This window comes from Camelus bactrianus, chromosome 32, assembly GCF_048773025.1.
Source record: "Camelus bactrianus isolate YW-2024 breed Bactrian camel chromosome 32, ASM4877302v1, whole genome shotgun sequence".
NCBI lineage: Eukaryota > Metazoa > Chordata > Mammalia > Artiodactyla > Camelidae > Camelus > Camelus bactrianus.
Window position 1 is genome coordinate 119500 of NC_133570.1, and position 21182 is coordinate 140681.

The 21182-nt window shown below is 43.3% G+C and overlaps 1 protein-coding gene and 1 long non-coding RNA gene across 9 annotated transcripts in view; one reads left to right on the forward strand and one right to left on the reverse strand.

The window, feature by feature from the left end:
* Window positions 1-213: 213 nt before the first annotated feature.
* ZNF140 (zinc finger protein 140) overlaps window positions 214-21182 on the reverse strand; it is a 34902-nt gene continuing 13933 nt past the window's right edge. The window contains exons 1-5 of one of the 8 annotated variants that reach the window (XM_074356722.1): window positions 11993-12085; window positions 11694-11745; window positions 10078-10204; window positions 9734-9832; window positions 214-2079 (exon numbers count right to left, since the gene is read on the reverse strand). In XM_074356722.1, coding sequence (XP_074212823.1) covers window positions 911-2079; window positions 9734-9832; window positions 10078-10204; window positions 11694-11702 — 1404 coding nt within the window. In that variant the 5' untranslated portion in view covers window positions 11703-11745; window positions 11993-12085 and the 3' untranslated portion in view covers window positions 214-910. The other 7 variants (XM_074356724.1, XM_074356719.1, XM_074356723.1 and 4 more) reach the window with 7 other exon arrangements.
* LOC123614915 (uncharacterized) lies at window positions 12118-17688 on the forward strand. Its single transcript, XR_006722411.2, has 2 exons — window positions 12118-13382; window positions 14361-17688. It is a non-coding gene; the product is annotated as an uncharacterized LOC123614915 (long non-coding RNA).

Below are 21182 nucleotides of genomic sequence, written 5' to 3' on the forward strand. Positions count from 1 at the left end.
ATTCAAGGGTAAACATAAGTTAGCATAACCTTACATCCAAACTATCTCAAAGTTAAAACCATAAAATACCTAAAAAATGTTTCTGTAACTGACATCTGTGTAACATTTTTACAAAAGCATGCTCCTCTTCACTGCTGGTGTCAATGCTGTGATAGTTGCATTTTCAGAATCACAAGCTGTGGGGGGAAAAAACCCAGCCAGCACCACATTAAGTTACTATAAATCAAAAGATTTATTCATAGCTTTTCTGAATTTGCTTAAAAAAAAAGCCCCTCCCCCCAGAAAAACTTGCCCACACCGATTCTCTCCACTTCAACTTCTCAGAACTGTAAGCTTTGCCACATTCACTGTAACAGAAGTTTTCAACTAGTATGATTCTATACATCTGAAATACTGCAGAAGATCGCCCTGTGTTAAGTTCATTTATAGGGTTGCTTTTTCTTAGAAGAGTATGTAAAAATTTAATAAACACTGCGTGGTACACAAAGGCATTCCCAAATGACTGTATGACATTCCTTTGTTACGAGCTTTTTGATGTCTAGGAAAAAATACACTTGTACCCATGCGTTCTATCCTGCTTGAGCAGAACAAGACCTCGTCTCTAAGAGCTTTCTCCCATTTACTAGACATGTATCCTTTCCTGGTAGGAATTCACAAATGTAGATTAAAGGAATCCTACCAAAGGAAGAGTCTTCTCAATGTTGACTGATTTCGTCTTCTGGTATTACAAAAAGAATAAGCAGCTATTAATGGCTTTCCCACATATTCCTGGAGTTTTTCTCCAGGATGTTGAATAAATTACAGGCCACGTTTCGTCCCATTCAACACATTAACATAAGGCTTCTTCCCAAGAGGTCTCTGAAGTCAGAGTAAGGCATTAGCTGCTTTTTTTTTCTTAATCCATACATTCTTAGGTTTTCTCTATAGTGTGAATTCCCTGGCGTTCAGTAAGGAATGAGTGGTAGTTAAATGAGTTTTCGTATTCATAGGGGTTCTCTAGAGTATGTGTTCTCTGGTGTTTGGCAAGGTTTGAGCTCCAGCTGAAGGATTTACTGCAGACCTGACATACGTAGGGTTTCTCCCCAGTGTGAGTTATCTGGTGTAGGATGAGGGAGAAGCTCCGGCTAAAGGTTTTGTCACACTCAGCACACGCATAGGGTTTCTCTCCAGTGTGGATCTTCATATGCTGCGCAAGGGACGCATGCCACGTGAAAACTTTACCACACTCGTCACACTCGAAGAGCTTTTCTCCGGCGTGAATCCTCTGGTGTTTGATGAGGAACGAGTGGCAGCGGAAGGCTTTGCTGCATTCACCACATTCATAGGGGGTTTTGGAGGCGTGGACGCTCTGATGTCGGGTGAGGTGCGAGGAACGACGAAACGCCTTCCCACACTCGATGCATTCGTATGGCTTCTCCCCCGTGTGTGTGATCTGATGGCGAATGAGCTCAGAGCCGCTGCTGAAGGCCTTCCCACATTTCCTACACACATACTGCTTCTTTCCCATGTGAATTCTCTGATGTCGAGTGAGGTTTGAGGCGCGGCTGAAGGCCTTCCCACACTCGGTACATTCATACGGTTTCTCCCCAGTGTGTGTTCTCTGGTGTTCGATGAGGAATGAAAGGTAACTGAATGTTTTACTGCAGTCTTTACACTCATGGGGCTTCTTTCCAGTATGGATCATCTGATGTTTCACAAGGTTTGAGATCTGGCTAAAGGTTTTGCCACACTCCTTACACACATATGGTTTCTCTCCAGTATGAGTTCTCTGATGTAGCACAAGGGAAAAGCGCCGACTGAAAGTTTTCCCACATTCCTGGCAGCCGTAGGGTCTCTCCACAGTACCAACACGCATGTGTTGAGACAGGGCTTCTTGATGGGGAACTGTCACCTGCCTGACACATCCCTGATTTCCCTGCAGCACCTCAGCATCGCCCTCACGTTTCCAGTCTCCTTTAACACTGGAACACTCCAAGCCTCGGCTTAGAAACCTGTCCATTATCAAGCACCGGGATGAGTCATCTTCACACAGGACATTCTCTGGAGAAAACTCTCTGATCTCAGCGTTTGACTCTGAAGCTAAAAAAAAACCAAAGCAAATTGTTTCTTATTTTCTGTGTTCACTAAAATAAAAGACACTCCTCCATTTTTTTTAAAAAAGAATTAAATTGAAAAAAAAATCTTAGCATTGCATGGCTTTTATAGTTGTCATTATGTGACTCTGAAATCTGAGCAGTATATCCAGAAATTCAGAAGACATCAGAGGAGAGATGTAGGTGACTAAGGAGAAAGACTGAAAATAAGTAACTGAAGGTGAGGGGAAAATGGAACTATCAGGAAGATACATGAAGGACAGGTGGCTAATCTTCCTCACCTCCGTTTAAACTTTATTTGCTGCCAGAATGACTTGAAAATGACAATTGCATCGTGCTATTAATAGACTTCAAGTGTCCCTCAGGTCCCACAAAGAAATCAGACTGTGTTCACTTACTGCCTTTGGAACATCTTACAGTAACTTATTCTGAATGAATGAATAAAAAATTAAAGCTTTCTCTGAAAACTATCTTCTAGCATCCTCACTCTGACTCTACTTTCCAAACTGATATGAAGTTCAACTTGGGTATAATAGTATCTTTCCGTTAGATGCTTCTGACAAACACAGGCCCTGATTTTCTCTAGGCTAAATTTTAGTAACAGATGTTATCATTTTAGGAGAACAGAATTTTATAACAATACAAAGGTTTAAAAAACATTTTTTTTCATATCTTTATTCTTAGGAAATACGTGGGATTAAAAGGTCATAATGTATACAACCTATTCCCAAATGTTTCTGAAAAAAAAACTTCATATACCAAATGATAAAACCACCAGGGCAAAATACTAGCAACAGGTGAACATGAGTAAAGGGCACGGGGTATTCTTTGTACTATTCTTGCAGTTTTTCTGGAAGTTTAAAGTTATTTCCACCTTGATACACAGATTCAACAAAATCCCAATCAAATTCCCAGCAAGTTATTTTACAGATCTTGACAAACTGATTCTAAAGTTTCTACAAAAAAAGCAAATGACCTACAATACCTAACACAATACTGAAGGAGAAGAACACGGTCAGAGGACTGACACTTGACTTCAAGACTTACTACAGGGCTACAGTAATCAAGTCAGTGCAGTGCTGGTGAAAGACTAGGTAACGGGCCAATGGAACAGAGCAGAGTTCAGAAACAGACCTGCATAATTATAGCCAACTGATCTTTGACAAAGAAGCAAGGACAACACAGGGGAACAAATAGTCTTCTCAACAAACTGTACCAGAACAACTAGACATCCACATTCATACAAATGAATCTAGACAGACTTCCCAAACTTGACAAAAGTTAACTCAAAGTGGATCACAGACCTAAATGTAACACAAAAAACTAAAAACTATGAAACTCCTAGAAGAAAACAAAGCAGAAAACCTGGATGATCTTAGGTACAGCAGTGACTTCTCATATACAACACCAAAGGCACAATCCACGAGAGCAGTAACTGATAAGCTGGACTTCATTAAAATTAAAAACTGCTCTGCAAAAGCCAAGTCAAGAACAAGAGAGGCCACAGACTGAGGGAAAGTGTTTGCAAAAGACACCTCTAACAAGAGCTATTATCCAAAATATACAAAGAATTCTTAAAACTCAACAATAAGAAAATGAACAACTCAGTTTAAAACTAGGCAAAAGACACCTCACCAACGAAGACGGCTGCCAAGTAAGAACATGAAGACATTCGACATCAGGGGCCACTAGGAAACTGCAAATTAAAACGCGCCTATTAGCGTGACTAACATCTAACCTACTAACACCACCACATACTGGCAAGGATGTGGAGCAAAAGGAACTCCTTCATTGCTGGCAGGTGTGTAAAATGGTAGTCACTTTGGAAAACAGCTTCTTATAAAACTGAACACCCTCTTGCCATACAATTCAGCAATCACATTCCTTGGTGTTTACCCAGATGAATTAAAACTGATGTCCACCCAAAAACCTGCACATGGAAGTTTATAGCTGCTTTATCATAACTGCTGAAACTTGGCAGCAACAAAGCTGTCCTTTAGTAGGAGAATGGAAAAATAAACTGTGGGCCATCCAGACGATGGAATATTATTCAGCACTGAAAAGAGATGAGCTATCAAGCCATAAACAGATACAAAGGAGTGAACCTTAAATGCATAATATTAAGTGAAAGAAGCCAGTCTGAAAAAGAAAAATACTGTATGGATCCAATTATATGACATTCTGGTAAAGGAAAAACTATGGAGACACCAAAAAGATCAGTGGTTGCCAGGGGTGGGGGAAAAGAAAGAGGCACAGGCAGAGCACAGGATTTTTAGGGCAGTACAACTATTCCATATGATACTAATGTGGTCAAAACCCATAGAATATACACCACCAAGAACACTAAGGTAAACTATGGACTTTGGGTGATAATGACGTGTCAATGTAGGTTCATCAACTGAAAAAAATCTACTACTGTGGTGTGGGATGTTGACAGTGGGGAAGCCTAGGTGTGGGTGGGGAGGGGGTACATGGAAACTATACTTTACCCCTCAATTTTGCTGTGAACCTAAAACTGCTTCTAAAAAAAATTAAGTTTATTGATTAAAGAAAAATCACTACAGTATTTGAAGGGAAGTTTTAAGGTAGAAATGTTTAGGGTATTTTTTTTTTTTTGAGTGGGGAGGTAATTAGGTTTATTTATTTATTTTAATGGAGGGACTGGGGATTGAACCCAGGACCTCCTGCATGCTAAGCACACACTCTACCATTGAGCTATACCCTCACCCCAGGTTTAGGGTATTTTTATTGCTACAATAAAGATTGACTTACAAAAATATACAAATTCACTAGTATTCCTATAGGTGTAAATATTACTTAGAAAAGAAACTAGAAAAGTTGCTTTAAAATAAATTCAACAAGGTATGCAGGGATTTTACAAGGAAAATTCGAAGCCCTAAGAAGCTGCACAGATCACTCCTAAACATACACGCTAGCTCAGCATCAGCATCACTTGCGGATTCCTGACTGCCACCCTAAACCTAACAATTTTGAATTTCTGCAGTGGGACCTGGGAATAGTTGTTTTAAAACAATCCAAAGGTCTGAAATTTGAGAAACACCGTGGTATCTCTCTTAAGCTCCATAATGATAACTCAACTGCCTACTCGATGTATACACCCGAGTAACCTAAGGGAGCCGAAACTCCAAGACAAGGTAATCTTTCCTTCCCTTCAAACTTGTTCATCCTTTTTTTTTTTTTAAAGAAAAAATAATACCAGCAAAAAAAAGTGGTGTCAACCACAATTCCTCAGTTTTCTTCATGTCTTTTATCTCATCAATCACCAAGTCCTTCTGAGTCCACTTGGTTTGTTACCTTCTGTATACCTTCTTCCATTCCCTGGACACACCCATAGTTCAGGAGATGATCACACCACCACTAGGTGATGGTAGCAACTCTCAAATGACAGCCCTGTTTCCTAATCTTGCTCCCAACAAATCTGTTTTCCAAACTGGAACTCGAATGGCCTTACTAAAATGCTTACCTGCCTAAAATCTTTTGATGACTCCCTATTAGCCTGGGGTTGAACTCTAAGCTCATTAATATGACTTGTAAAATCACTGCATGATCTGACCAGGGCTTTCCCTAACTGTCCTTAATTCCCACCATTCTCCTTACACTTCTACTGTTGCTGAATCTACACTGAACCTCGTATTTTCACTGTAGTAGTACGATCTTCATAAATGCTGTAACTTTTTTTCACTTATGTGAGTGGTTCCAGCCCTGTAAACATGGAGTAAGTACACCCCACTCTGGCTCTCCCACTCTATACAAGTAAAAACCGTGGACAGACTGCATAAAGCAGCTAGCCAAGGACTCTAAAAAGTAAATGGTAGCAAGCTGACTGGGGAAGGAAGCCAGAACTCAAAGTAACACTCAACTAGTGGTGAGTTTCTTGGGTTTTTTTTTTCCCCACTCCAGCCTCCACAGGCCTAAACTCAAAGGCAGTCCGAAAGCAAGAACTGGGCAGCAGGGATGAGGAGAAACAGCCCCAAGAGAAGCTTCTACTTCTGGTCTTAGGACTGGGAAAGGGCCCTTCCTGGTCAGAGAAATCTTACTGCCTGTTCATCTCCCAGTCTCTTCTGCCCAAACCCAAAGCATCTCGCAGCAGCAGTGGCCACAGATGGAATTAAAACCTCAAGACAGGGCAGCCTTCCTCCCACATCAGAAAAATCTATAGTCCCAAGAGCACAGGGGTAATACCCATTTTTTTTCTTTCTCTCCATCTCTTTGTTGCATGGCTGCAGAGGCAGACAAAGTTGCAGGAAGTGCACAGGGGAAACCAAAGGCCTGCCTTTCTATCCAGAAGACCTGAAAGGGGGGCCCTGGGAGCCAAAAAGGAAAGGGGAGATGGTGAAGATGGGAGGGCAAGAAGGTGATCCCATAAAGTTGTGTATGAGATTCTGGGCACATCCCCGAGTTGTGGACGTGTGGATCTGACCCTAAATCGCATACCTGAAGCTGTGAGAACTGAAACAAAGGGGAACCCACTGCCTAAGTTCCAGAAAGGCCACTGGGAGGTACATATAGGGACAAATAAAATATACTCACAAAAGCTCTGGAAACTGGACTGTCATTGGAACCACATACATAGAAGACAGGTTAGAAATTGTGGCTTCAATTTACCCATATCAACAGTCTGCTTAAATAAGGTTAATATCGCAACAGGATTTAAACAAGACCCAAAGTCTTAATTTTAAAAAAAAAGTGAATTCAAAGTTATAGGACATACAGAGAAACAGGAATATTTCATCATTCCACAGGGAAAAGGCAATCCAGATACAGACAGCACATTAAAACAAAATTAGGCAAAACTGCTATTTTGGTGTGAAAATATTTCAATTATGTAGAAAATGTCCCTATACATGATAGCGAAGTATTCTGTAGGGAAATGTCAAGATATCTACAAATTACATTATTCAGCAAAAAAGGGGGAAAGGAAAGCAAATACAGTAAAATGTTATCCACTATTAAATTCATAACTAAGACTGTATAGATTTATACAAAGATAGTAAAATAGAAAAATGAAAGATAGAGAACTCAGAAACAAACTCACTTTTAACTTTTGACAAACTGACGACAGAACAGTGAAGGAAAGGATAGACACGTCAACAAATGGTGCTGTGAGAACCAGACATCCACACAGAAGAGCCCAAAACTGACCACCAAGTCACATGACACACAGAAATAAATCCAAAGTGGACCATGGATCTAAATGTGAGTGGCAAAATGACTACAGACACTTGTAAGAGAAAATCTAAGAAAATGTCATCATGACCTCATGGTAGGGGAGAATTTCTTAAACACATTGAAAAATACTAATCATAAAAGGAAAGACTGATAACTCTGACTACACAAGCACTAAATAAGAATTCCTGTTCATTGAAAGAGGTTTTAAGGGGAAAAGTAAGCCACAGGTTAAGAGAAGGTATTCACGGTGAATACAATTACAACGGATTTTTACCTGAAATACACAACTCCTACAAATCAACAAGAAAAAGAGAATCTAATGGATTAACGAGCAAAAACCTTCAAGAGGCACTTCACAAATGAGGGTATCTAAATGCTCAATACACATGTGAAAAGGTGCTCAACCTCATTAGTAACTGGAGAAATGCACATTCAAACCAGAGTAAGCCAGCACTGCCCCTCCCCTGACAGGTGAACAGTGTGATGCACTGTAATGTCAGGCAAGAGGAACCCGCTTACTGCGTCTGGGGGAGTGCAAGTCAGTAAAAGCACTTTGGAAAACACTCTGGCACTTAATGAGGTGGAAGAGGGACAACTCCAGCCCAGATGTAAAGCACAGGGACACAGCAATATTGCTTGCAATAGCCCTAAGCTGTAAACAACCCAAGAAGCTGTCAAAGACAATGGATAACTGGGGTGTATCCACTGGTACGATGAAACAAACTACTAGACCGGTATGCAAAATGCATGAATATTAAAGTAATTTTGGGAGAAGCAAATTCCAATATAATATATACATTATGAGTCCCTCTATATAAAGTTCACAAACATACAAACCAAAATGACTGATTAAATACAAACAGTTGCTAAAGCTACAGAAAACCAAGTTACCACCGTGAAAGGACAGCACCTTCACAGGGGGAGGGGTGACTGGGAGAAGAGGTGATTAATTAGGGACCTGGCAGTGTTCTGTTTACTGACCTGAGTGGTGGAGACATAGGTGTCTTACAATAATTTAAGTTTGATGCGTTATTTCTGTGAGCTATTTCACCTGTCAAAAAAGGTATGGGAAGGAACACACAAAAATTACAAGAGCTGTATTGAAGTAGTGGAATTAGAGGCAGTTTTTCCATGTTTGCCCTTTACCCCACTTCCCTTGTACATAGTTTTATTGGTTTTGTTATTTTCAAAACATTTAGAAAAGAACATTTTTCTTCAACTCGTGTACTTCAGTAAGGAAGTCTCCCTGCACCTGTTCCACCACATGACTTCGGCCCACATCAGGGCTCTTTCCATGTCTTTCCTCCCGAAGGTCTCTGCAGCTGTGACCCTGCTTCAAGCCAGCTTTCCTTCATCTTTCCTGGCATCTCCTGCTCCCTCATCTGTCCCTCCATTAGCTGCTTCTCCAAAAACAGTGTTCCTCCTGTTACGTCAAGAGGACCACTCTCTTCGCTTAGCAATCAACTATAGGACTTATGGAAATTGTTATAAATACATATAATTTAGGCTCCAAAGATCTCAGAATCTTCAAGGCTGGTGCGTGGCCATACTGATCTTCAAAGAGCTTCACCAGCAATTCTATTTCTGAGGTGAAGAAGGCTTTCAGAGCACTTCTCAATCTACCTCATGGCTTTTATTCCTGATTCTTAAGATTCTCACATCTACAACTCTAACTTGAGTCCTTTTCTAAGATGAATTCCAGTCTTCTGTTGCACTTCCTCACTTGGAAATACCATCCTCTGCTCAGACCACACATATCTCAAACTAATTAATCACCTCTTCTCCAAAACCAACCCCTATTTTTCTGTTACTACCATCTCTGATCCAAATTACCCAGGCCTCAAACACCAGCTGGAAATTCCTCTCTTCTCACAGTTAAACTGCCAACTTGAGAACCTCTAACAAAGTCATTTAGACCTCACTATGCCATAACTTCCTTGATAGTTGTTATACTTTTGTATGCCTTCTACTCCTAGAGAGCAACACCACCTAAGAGAAAGTCTTAACAAGATTAAAACTTCAATCAATGCTGTTATAAGAAATATGAGTAAATGAATAAACCCATCGACTAACCAAACAGTAATGAATGAATCTTTCCAGAGGGTTAGAACAGCAGTAGAAAGAAAAATCTAGACAATAGAAACATACATGTCAACTCTTTAAAAAAGAAAGAGAAGAGAAACTGAAGAGAAATAAAATTCAGAGCCCAGACAGAGCTAATAATGAAAGGAAAGGAGAAAGTGAGGGACGGAGGAGGAGAGGACTGAAGGCAGGCGGGTAAGTGGGTGTGAAGCGGTCCCTAACGGAGCTGTCGGCAAGACTTCAGAGGCCCCGTATCTCTGGTATCTTTAAAGGAAAACTTTCCATCCAACATATAAAAGAGTGCTTTCTCATTGACTGGTTGGGTTGTTATTTTTAAAAACTTCCCCACCAGCTTCTAACTCACTCACCTGGAAACAGACCTCTGCTCATGTCTCCTTTCCCCAGCCAGGGTTCTCTCCCTTGCTCCAACAAGGAAACCACATCTGGCTTAGAAATGTTAAGACCTGCTTGCAGAAATTGAAATAAATTCAAAATTAGTTCTTGAACCCTCAGAAAAGAGGAGCCATGGATAGAAATGCCAGATATAAGTATGAAAGATGTCTAAAGATTAGGTGAAGTTATAATTCCCCTCTTAAAAGCTAATTAAACAGTAACTTCTGTTCTTTGGGGAGATTCAGCCAGATAATCAAGGTTCACAATAGCATCCTCAAGGTCAAATTCTGACTGAGGGGAGATAAGAAGAAATACTTACCCACTGAGACCAGGTGGCCAAAGTTCTCCAACATTACATGTCTGTACAAATCTCTTTGAGCAGGCTGAAGCCATTCCCATTCCTCCTGGGAGAAGTCTATGGCCACGTCTCTGAATGTCACTGACCCCTGAAATGACACATGGGCATCCACACAACCAGCACCCATGCCCCCAAAGGCCCTGACCAAGGAGTGAAATGAGTCCCACTGTGGAGGGTGGGGCAGTGTATTCGAGCAGTGCCACAGCAGTTTTCAGGATTCTGAGTAACTGTTAACATTATAACTAAGAGCCCGGGTGCTTTGTTTTATTGTATCATCAGAGAAAAGGAAAAAAAAATCTATGTGATTTGTCCTGAGATACAAAGGATTATACACTGTGAACGTGGACTTCAGCTTTGGCTGTAAAAATTCTTACCACCTTACAACACTTTATGAATGGTGGCGACAGTTCCCTTATGTTTACTAGGAATACATATTTTCCTTAATACACCAGCCTATTTTAACACGATTTGACAAGAATGTCTCCGTGGTCACCAGGGCTGTAGCCGACAGCAGCAGCACCCCCGAAATGGAGCACACACTCGAGTTTACCACACTCATCCGCATTTCTGAAGAAACGACTGTGAAACTTAGAGGCAATTTTAGCAATGTCACAGAACAAGAGGAAAAAGTAAACCACAAGGACCTCCCAAGGAGTGAGGATAATGCCTCCCAGGATGGAACCGCAAGCTCCTTCTCTCAGGGTGAGGGGAATACCGGCCCCTGCTTTGCAGCCTGGTTCTGCACCACATGCGGGGTCCACTGGTGTCAGGCATGAACAGGAAATTTGAAAAGTCCCAAACTAGCATCAACCCCAGAGGTAGGAGACTTTTATTTTACAGTTTAAAAAAAATTAAAGTGCCTATCATCTGTTACAGATGGACTAATAAGCTGTTTCCTACTGTAAACAGTGGAATCTGCAACAAAGGTGGAAACTGGACTCCCAGAAAAGCTGGAGAGCCTCTGGATCTGGAGAGAAGTATGTCAAACAACAAGACAGAGAAGTGGGTGATCCGAACGTCGGGCCCCCGCCTCGGTGAAGCACAACTGCCAGCCGGGCACTGGGCCTCAACAGAACAACGACCGGTGTCCTTCCTCCGGAAATGTAACGTCACGCCGGCAAGTTGAGCTCTGACCACCAAGACCTGGGACGCGCCCGCAGTACAATCACTTGGAAGGGCCGCCAACACGCAGACCGCGGACCCGCACACCGAGTTTCCGGAGCAGAAGTCGCGGCTGGGGCTCTCACGTGCATTTCCAATGGGTTATCTGGAGACCCAGGGCGCACGCGGCCACGGACACGGGTGTGGACACGGGCTCAGGAAAAACACGACGAATAACGAATGAGGGACAGCGGGCGGGAGACGCCGAGTAAAGCACGACGCGTTCTGACACCGGTAAGAGGAGGAACACAGGCGGAGAAAGCGCCCCGCCGCCCGCCGCCCGCTGCCTCGGGAACCACGTCCTCTGAAGCGCAGAGGGAGGCGGGGGAGCCGGGCAGGAAGTCCCGAGGGACAGAGCCTTTGTCCCGGCCCGGAAAACACGGCGTCGCTGAGGAAAAGAGCACACGCCAGCTTACCTGAGCCATGGCTCCGGCAGGGCCCGCGGGGACCCGGAGAGCGAACGCAGGGCTGGCGGGGAGAGAACTGAGCTGAGCGCGCGGGCCCGGCTCCGCTCCCACCGCCTCGTCACGCGGTCGGGGCGCCGTCACAGCCAGCAGCTGCCCATCGCGCAGCGCCGCCGCCCTCAACCGGCCACGGCTCGGAGCTTTTATGTGCGCGCCGGCCGGCAGGCCCGGGGTCCGCGAGCTCGGGACGGAGCCACCGCCCGGCCCGCACACCGGCGGGGCCGGTTCGGGCAAGAAGGGCCCTCACCTACCTCGGCCCGCGGGGCCAGGCTCTCGGCTCAGCGACCGGGGACCCCGAGCCAGCGCCCCGCAAACTGCGCCTTCGCGAGCTTTCAGAGGCCGACCGCCACCAGGCCGCACGCCCCAGATAGCTCTGCTTCCCAGGGTACACCGCGGCCTCCGCACAGGCGCCCCACGCACTACAACTCCCAGAGCGCCCCGCGAGCACGAGACGGAGCACGCGGGCCTCGGACAACTACACTTCCCAGGGTCCACCGCGGCCTCAGCAGGAAGCCAGGCCCACCGCACTCAGAGGACTACAACCCCCAGCACCGGCTGGGGCCCAGCGCTTCCATCCGAGCCCTTACAGCCGCCGCCCCGCTCACCCGCGGGTCCCAGAGCCTGGAGCGAGGGAGCGAGCGAGCGAGCGAACCGGCGGGCGAGCGAGCGGGCGGGCGGGGCGCCCGCGGGTCCTGCGGCCCTGCGTTCCCTGCTCGGGGCGGGCTCGCTTCCGGGCGCGCAGATGAGGTTTGGGAACCAGCTCCCGCTCGGGGTCCAGTGGAGACAGAAGAGGTGCCCAGGTGGAGGGACAGTTTATGAGTCTGTGGGAAAGAAACGCAGGAAAGAAAAACAGCCCGCGACAGACACTGGGAGAGGAAAACAGAAGAAAGCAATTCGCTGGCCCGGTGAACAGCGAACGGGGGACCCGGCTCGTTTTGGGAGCGCCCTGTGGGCGGGACGGGGCGCAGCGCTTGGGTGACATGGTTGCCGCAGGCCGTGCCTGCACACCTCCCCGCTCTCCAACCCTGCCCCTGCAAACCTCCTCAATCACTTTATTTCCGTCAGATGGTAAACACAGGAAAAGACAAGTTTAGGAGAGAAGAAATGGATCCTTCTGCGGACACATTGAGAGGGACATGTGTCTGTGTTTAGGCTTAACTACGAGTCTTGTCCGAACTTGTATTTCTCAGCCGCAGTCTTGCCGTTTCCTCCAAATCTCTTCATCCAGAGGTCGGCCTGATGTTCGTAAAAGCAGTTCCAAACGTACTCCTCTGCCTGACGTGATGTGACGGCTTGCGACTGCCTGACGCGAAGGCAGAAGCCCTTCACGTGGTTCCTGATGCTCCGTGCAGCCTCCCCCACCCCCCGTCCTTCCTCCGGCTCTTGCGTTGCTTCCCCTAGCCGAGCCGACCTTGCTTCCCCAGGGGACCCGAGAACGTGCTCCACTCCTGAAGACGTCGGCGCCTTCACAGCACGACTTGATCAGGGCGTTCCTTTATCTTTCGTATTTCAGCTCAAGCAGCTTCGTCGGAGTCTTCTCTGATCCCAGTGTGGTCCTCTGAATACAGCTCCTTTGGTTGTAAATTCTCACTGGATCCTACGCTCTCTCGTTGTCACTTACAGTAATTTGCAATTATGTCTGTAAGTATGTATTGTGTATCCGTGATTATGTGTCCGCTGGCTCCAAGCACTATGAGTCTGGGGCCTGTTCTGCGTATCATTACACCCATAACCAGCACATTGCCTGGCACAGATGAGGACTCAATGAATGACAAGCGGATATTATCAAAGTTTAACTTTGTCATACGGTGACTTAAAATAACTTGTTTTAATTTTTCACACTTTTTGTGTGAATAAACAAATCTGTTTATTGACTAGTTATTTATCTGCTGTGAAATACCTGTTCATATCTTCTGCCTATTTTTCTATTAGGATCCCTGGGATTTGGTGGGGGGTAATTAGGTTTATTTATTTTCGTTTTAGTGGTGGGGCTGGGGCTTGAACCCAGGACCTCGTGCATGCTAAGCACACGCTCTACCCACTGGTGTTTTTAGCATTGACTGTAGTTCTTTGTGTGGTGGGATTTTATAACTTTCATGTCTATCTTGCAGATACAGCATATTCTCACAAGATATCACTTGTATTTTCCCTTAGTACGTGGTGAGATTGTGTGTTGTATGCATGTGCATGCTGTGCTTTGAAATTTTATGTAGTCAAATCTATCAGTCTTTTCCCTTCTGACTTTTGAATTTCGCTCATTTACAAAGGGTATCCACATAGCAAGTTTTAAAATATACCCTAGAGGGTGGGGATAGATCAGTAGCAGAGCTCATGCAAGAGGTCCTGGGTTCAATCCCCAGTACCTCCATTAAAAACATAAAATAAATTTTAAAAAATAAAGTCAGATAAAAATAAGAATAAAAATTAAAATTAAAATAAGATTAAAATGTTTTTAAAATTAAAAAAATAAAATATACCCTATACTCTTCTAATACTAAATTTCCTTCTATCTGGGTCTCTCTCAGAATCCTCTGTTTTGCCCCACTGATCTGTTGGTCTATTCCTGTACATATCATATGGTAGGCCATATCCCCTTACACTCTTTTCTAATTTTTCTAGGTTTGTCTTATGAGTTTGCCTCTCTGGACAAATTCTGGAATAATCTTGCCTAATTCCTGCAGAAAATACACTGGAAATTCAGTGCAAAGAAAGAAACAATGCATTCCCCATAGGGAAACAATTAAATGACAGTGGATTTGTCATCTGAAATCATGGAGGCCAGAAGGAGATGGCCCAACCTTTTTCAAGTACTGAAAAAAATACGGTAAACCCTTAATTCTGTATCTAGCAAAAATGCTCTTCAGAAATGAAGGGGAAATAAAGGCCTTCAGATGAAGGAAAACTAAGATTTTGTCACCAGCAGGCCTAACTTTGAAGACTGGCTAAAGGAAGTTCTACAATTATAAAAGAGATGATAACAGGAGTGGGGTCAGAACTTCAAAAGAAAAAAAAAAGCAAGTTGTGGTATATGTATACAATGGAATACTACTCAGCCATAAAAAAGAATAAAATAATGGCATTTGCAGCAACATGGATGTACCTGGAGATCATCATTCTAAATGAAGTAAGCCAGAAAGAGAAAGAAAAATACCAGATGATATCACTCATATGTGGAATCTAAAAAGAGGACACTAATAAACTCATCCACAAAACAGAAACAGACTCGCAGATACAGTAAACAATCTTATGATTACTGGGCGAAAAGGGGAGGGTAGGGATAAATTTGAGAGTTTGACATTTGCAAAGGTTAACCACTATATATAAAAATAGATAAAAAATAAATTTCTTCTGTATAGCATGGGAAACTATATTCAATATCATAATAACCTTTAATGAAAAAGAATACGAAAATGAATATATGTACGTATATGCATGACTGGGGCATTATGCTGTACCCCAGAAGTTGACACATTGTAACTGACTATAAAAGTCAGTAAGAAATAATTTTTAAAAAACTGGAATGGGTGAAAACAAAGGTAAATATAATGGACTATCTTTCTCATGAGTTTTTAAAATCACACTTGATGGTTGAAACAAAAAACTGTAACACCATCTGATGTGGTACTTCAGTATACAGAGAGAAGACCCTCAATTCAGTTATATTAAAGAGTCAGGAGGGTAAAGGGACTTAAATAGAAGTCAGGAGGGTAAAGGGACTGCACTTCAGTCAACATGGTAAAATGTCAATGTAGATTGTGTTACGTAAGGTTTGTGTGTTGTAATACCTAGTGAAACCACACACAAAAACTATACAAAGAGATAGGCTCAAAAATACTTGCCATAATTAAAATAATTCTAAACAATGCTCAGGTAACCCACAGAAAAACAAGACAGTGGAAAAGAGGTATGAGCTATGCTTACGTACAAAAACAGTACCTACACACATTTAACTGGGATTATGCTGTATTATTTTGTTGCTGTTTTTCCTTTTTCTCAAACATACTAGATAATTCTCACCAATGACGCTTTCCCCTGCCTACAACCCTCGGTACTCCCTACTACAACCCTCTGTACTACAACCCTCTCCACTCAAATTTTTCTCAAAAAGTCCTTTTAAAACTACTCCATCCAATTGTAGCTTCTCTTACACCCGAATTAATCGCTGTCATATTGCTTTTTTTTTTTTTGTCATAGCACTAATTTCTCCTTGAAAACTTTTTAATGATTATCTCTCTCTCTCCTCATTCGAACCTAAGGTCCTGAAAGCAGAAGCCTTTTCTGTCTTATTTGGACTTTTACCTCACTGCCTAGAACTGTGGTACACAGTAGGGCATACATGGTATGAAATATTTCTGCATAACTGAATACACTCAATTAAGATCTTTTTTTTGTAAATGTGCACTCTTTAGGGGTAGGGGATAGCTCAGTGGTACAGCACGTGCCTAGCATGCACAAGGTCCGGGGTTCAATCCCCAGTACTTAAATAAAAACCTAATGACCTCCAATCCAAAAAAAGTGTTTTTTTTAATGTGCACTTTCATTGTATCAATTTATCATAAATTAGTCAAATTGATTAAAGACTGAACTGTTAAAAATGAAACTATAGACAAGTGACAAGATAATTTTATCTCCTATAACATTAAATTGATTAAATTGATGTGAAATCTATGCTTTATAGTCAATCTCCTCAACATGCTTTGAAAACATTTCTCATTAGTGAGTATTTATATAATTATATATGATGCTTTTATTGTTCCTTATATTGCAATTATAAAATGATCCCTTTGGGAACTGATACTGTTTAGTGTGATACAGGGGTGCAGAGTTACTGTTTTGTCTAAAATGTTTGGTTGTAGGTTCCAGCATCATGTATTGAATAAAACAACCTGCTCTTCATTTTTATATCAAATTCCTTCAGTGGCCCAGACATGGCACAGGGACAACCAGGCGTCTTCTGTTCAGAGGGGCTCCCAGACTCTGCCACAGGACTAGGAAGATATCCCCTTCGGGGTTCTCCTTTAGTTGACTCTTTTTCTTTGTTGACTCTTTTTCTTGCTCTTTGACCCCCAATCCAGTTTCAGCAGCAGGGATCAGAAGCAGAGACCAACCAGACATTTCTGAAACTGATCTTAGGAACACTGGCATACAAGTTGTTATGGAGCTAAAGGAGACTTGTTGAATCCTATAGTCAGGATATGTTAAACTTATTAAGAAACTACCAAACTGTTTTCTAAAACGGTCCTGTTGTCTTTATATTCCCACCAGCATTCCTGTTCTGCACATCACTGCCAATACTGTACTGGAGTCTTTTATGTTTAGCCTTTCTGATGAGTGTGGTGTGGTCTCACACTTAATTCTTCACAGCCCAAAATACGAAATGGTCTGAATGTCCACTCACAGGTAGATGGACAGGCAAATGATGGTACAGCCACACAATGACCTCTCAGCAATAAAAAGCAAACTACTCACGGGGAACTGTATTCAGTATCTTGTAAGAACCTTTAATGAAAACGAATATATGTCTATATACGCATGACTGGGACATTATGCTGTACACCAGAAATTTTTGTAACTGACTATATTTCTATTAAAAAAAAAAACTACTGAATGCCCACAACAGCAGGCACAGATCTCAAAAACATCAGGCTGACACAAAGGACTGCTTATTGTATCATTTCATTCATATGTATCATTTTATTCAACAAAAGAAAAAAATAACCTATAGCGTCAGAAGAGACATCAGTGGTTGGGGTCAGCAGTGGGCGTGAGATCTGACGGGGACGAGGCACAGAGGACACTTTGGAGTGATGGGAATGCCCTGTGTCTGGGCAGGAGTGGTGGTTATGCAGACAGACACTTAACCAAAACTCATGGGACTTGATATCTATGTTGAAATTGGTATGTTTTAGTGTATGCAAATTTTATCAATAAACCATTTTTAAATGTGGTTCTGAAGAAAGAATGAAAATGGATAGATTAAAATTTGTTAAACATGTTTCAAAATAGCATGCCTAACCCCATAAAAGGCAACGAGTGATCGGAGTTGCTGGCCTGGGCCTGAGGTCTGGGCCCTCTGGGGGACAGGTCTAGAACTGTTACACAAGAGGTGGCAAGTGCCGCAGATGCCCTGGTAACACATACACGTCCCAGAAGGTGTGAGGTAAACCCCGCAAAGATTTAGGAAACTGACACAATGACACTTTCAGAAGTTTAGTGAACTGAGCAATGCTGGGACCTCCCTCTAAAGTAGGAGGCAAGGAGCTAAAATTCACACACACCCCCAGAGAGGTATAACACGTGGTGGGCCTCTTAGAATATGGAGGGCTGTTTGGAACACACGTGGTAATGCTATTCTGACCAGTGGTGGCGGGGAGGGCCTGGGAAGCTGCAGGCCCAGGGCTGGTGCAGGATGTCCTGCAAATGGAGCCTGTGATGCCGCAGCTCGGACTGTGTGAGCAGCACCCGAGGCACACAGGGTCCCGTGTGGGGTCTACTTCAATTCCTAGGACCCTGGGTTCGGCAGAGAGTGGCTTTCCACGAGAGAGTCCGGTGCACGACAGTGCTCCAAGAGAGACTGACCCCGTCACTCCGTGTGGCTGTTGACGGTGACAGCCGTCCAGAGGAGTGTTGGTTTCACTTCTGCTGCAATTCATCAAATTGGGGAAATGATTTGTTTGGGATCAGGCCTGAGAAAGCCCATCAAGCCTCAGTAAAATGCAAAAGCAGGGAGTCCAGACTTCCTTGTCACGCACCTCAGCCGACAGGCTTCACGAGGACATCCCTATGACCACGGGCTGAGGAGGAGATAATTCGGACCTGGTTCGCAGATGTGCCAGCACCGTCTGGAAGGGACCACTGATGGGTGTTGTCCCCCCATCTGGAGAAGACCCTAAGGGACAGGTTTAAGGGAACCCTTCCCAGGGGTCAAAGCTAAGAGCAGGACATTTGGACCTCTGCTGCCTACAGAGGACGGGTGGCTGGTAATACAGACATGGACTAATTTCTTAGCAGAAGTAACTGACTTGGCTGGTTGCTAGAATCCCAACAGGAATGAAACTAGAACGTCAGGGACAAGGGAGTCCGAGGAAAAGGCAATGTGGCTGAACGCGGCCCTCTGGACACAAAGCCTGTGGGTTTTTCTGTCTCACGTGAGTGCCTAGAAGAGGCAGAAAAAGCAAAGGTGACGGCGTGTCTCGTCTTGTGTGTATCACGTGCTTCAGGTCCAGTGGCCCAAGCTAAGGCAGAGAGGGTGTCACAGTGGGATCGTGCTCGTGGTTAAGTCCACCTGTGCTAACATGCACCTGCTTAGCCGGGGGCAGGCAGCCTGACAGAACAGGAGAACGGCCTGCTGACAGTTCCTGAGTCCTACAGTATGTACTTGTGACCCAATTACAGGGTCTAGCCTAAAGGATATCCAGCGTCTATATTTTTTTTATTATAAAGATAAGACCTTCACAAACTGTCCATCTATTCTGGTCTTAAGATCACATGATCAACTAGCCACTTCCAAGGGTTTCTGTAGGTCCAGCAATCCTGGTCACCACCATGACCGCAAGCCTGCACACAGCAGTAACCATGCCCAACTTGCCTCTCAGAACTAAATTTGGCCACAAGGTCTGTTCCATCCCAGAATCCTAGAGGCTCCTTTGACATCAAGGGTCTCACTTCAGCTGCCACCTTCACCGCTGGTCTACAAGCACATTTTTCTAGGATACTGGCACTCCCCTCACCTGTAATTTCTCAAGGCCCTAGTAAAAGAAGTGTCTTCTGGTCCCTCTTGGAGGTCAAATTTGGGGGACCTAGTGAGTGAGTTACTCATGATAAATCTGTATCAACAATCACGTTTCCTTAAATCCCTATATCCTGCCAAAGAATTTCTCGTATCTCAGTACTGGCCTCTGCCAAGCCCAGCTTTCAGCTAATTAACCAAACAGAAACGAAGGTGCTGACAAGTCAACAAAATCAAAATCTCGTTCCTTATAAAAGTGGATAAATAAACTTCCGCCAACATGGAGCCAGAATAAAAGAGAACCGATAGCATTATTAATGAAAAATTCAACGTAACTACAGATACAGAGGAGATTCCAAAATTAGTAAGAAAACACTTATAATTTAATGTCAATAAAAAATTACTAGAACACTAGCAAATCAACTCCAACAATACATTAAATGCATTACAAAGGTCGTACACCACGATCAAGTGGGATTTGTCCCAGGGATGCAAGGATTTTTCAGCACCTGCAGGTCGATCAGTGGGCTACACCACATTAACAAACTGAAGAATAAAAACCAAACGATCACCTCAACAGATGAGGAAGAAGCTTTTGATAAAGTTCAACAACCATTTATGATTAAAAAAAACCTCTCCAGAAAGTGGGCCTAGAGGCAACACACCTCGACATAATAAAGGCCTCGTATGACAAACGCACAGCTAACAGCGTGCTCAATGGTGAAGAGCTGAAAGCATTTCCTCTCAGACCAGGAACAAGACAAGGATGCCCACTCTCACCACTTTTATTCAATATAGCTTTCAAAGTCCTCGCCGCAGCAATCAGAGAAGAAAAATAAAAGGAATCAAATCAGAAAAGAAGTAAAAAGTCACTGTTTACAGATGACATGATACTATACATAGAAAACCCTAAAGAAGCAACCAGAAAACCACTAGAGCTCATCAATGAATCTGGTAAAGTTGCAGGATACAAAATTAACATACAGAAATCGGTTGCATTTCTATACACTAACAACGAATCAGCAGAGAGAAATTAAGGATAGAAAATCCAGAAATAAACCCACACACTTATGGTCAATTAATCAACAAGAAAGGAGGCAAGAATATAAAATGCAGACAAGACAGTCTCTTCAGTAAGTGGTGCTGGGAAAACTGGACAGCTTCCTCTGAAAGACTGAAGTTAGAACATTCTCTAACATTGTATACAAAATTAAACTCAAAATAGATTAAAGACCTAAATGTAAGACCAGATATTAGAAAACTCCTAGAGGAAAACATAGGCAGGACACTCTTTGACATAAATCACAACAGTATTTTTTTCCGAACCAGCTCTTAGAGTAATACAAATAAAAGCAGAAATAAATAAATGGGATCTAATTAAGCTCAAAAGCTTTTGTACAGCTAAGGAAACCATCAACAAAACAAAAAGACAGCCTACAGAATGGGAGAAAATATTTGCAAATGATGCAACTGACAAGGGACTAATTTCCAAAATACGCAAACAGCTCACACAGCTTAGTATCAAAAAAACAAGCAACCCAATCAAAAAATGGGCAGAACACCTAGACAGACATCTCTCCAAAGACATCCAGATGGCCAACAGGCACATGAAAACGATGGCTATTCTGACTGGCGTGAGGCAGTATCTCACTGTAGTTTTGATTTGCGTTTCTCTGACAAGTAGTGATGTTGACGTGGGGGAGGCAGGAGGG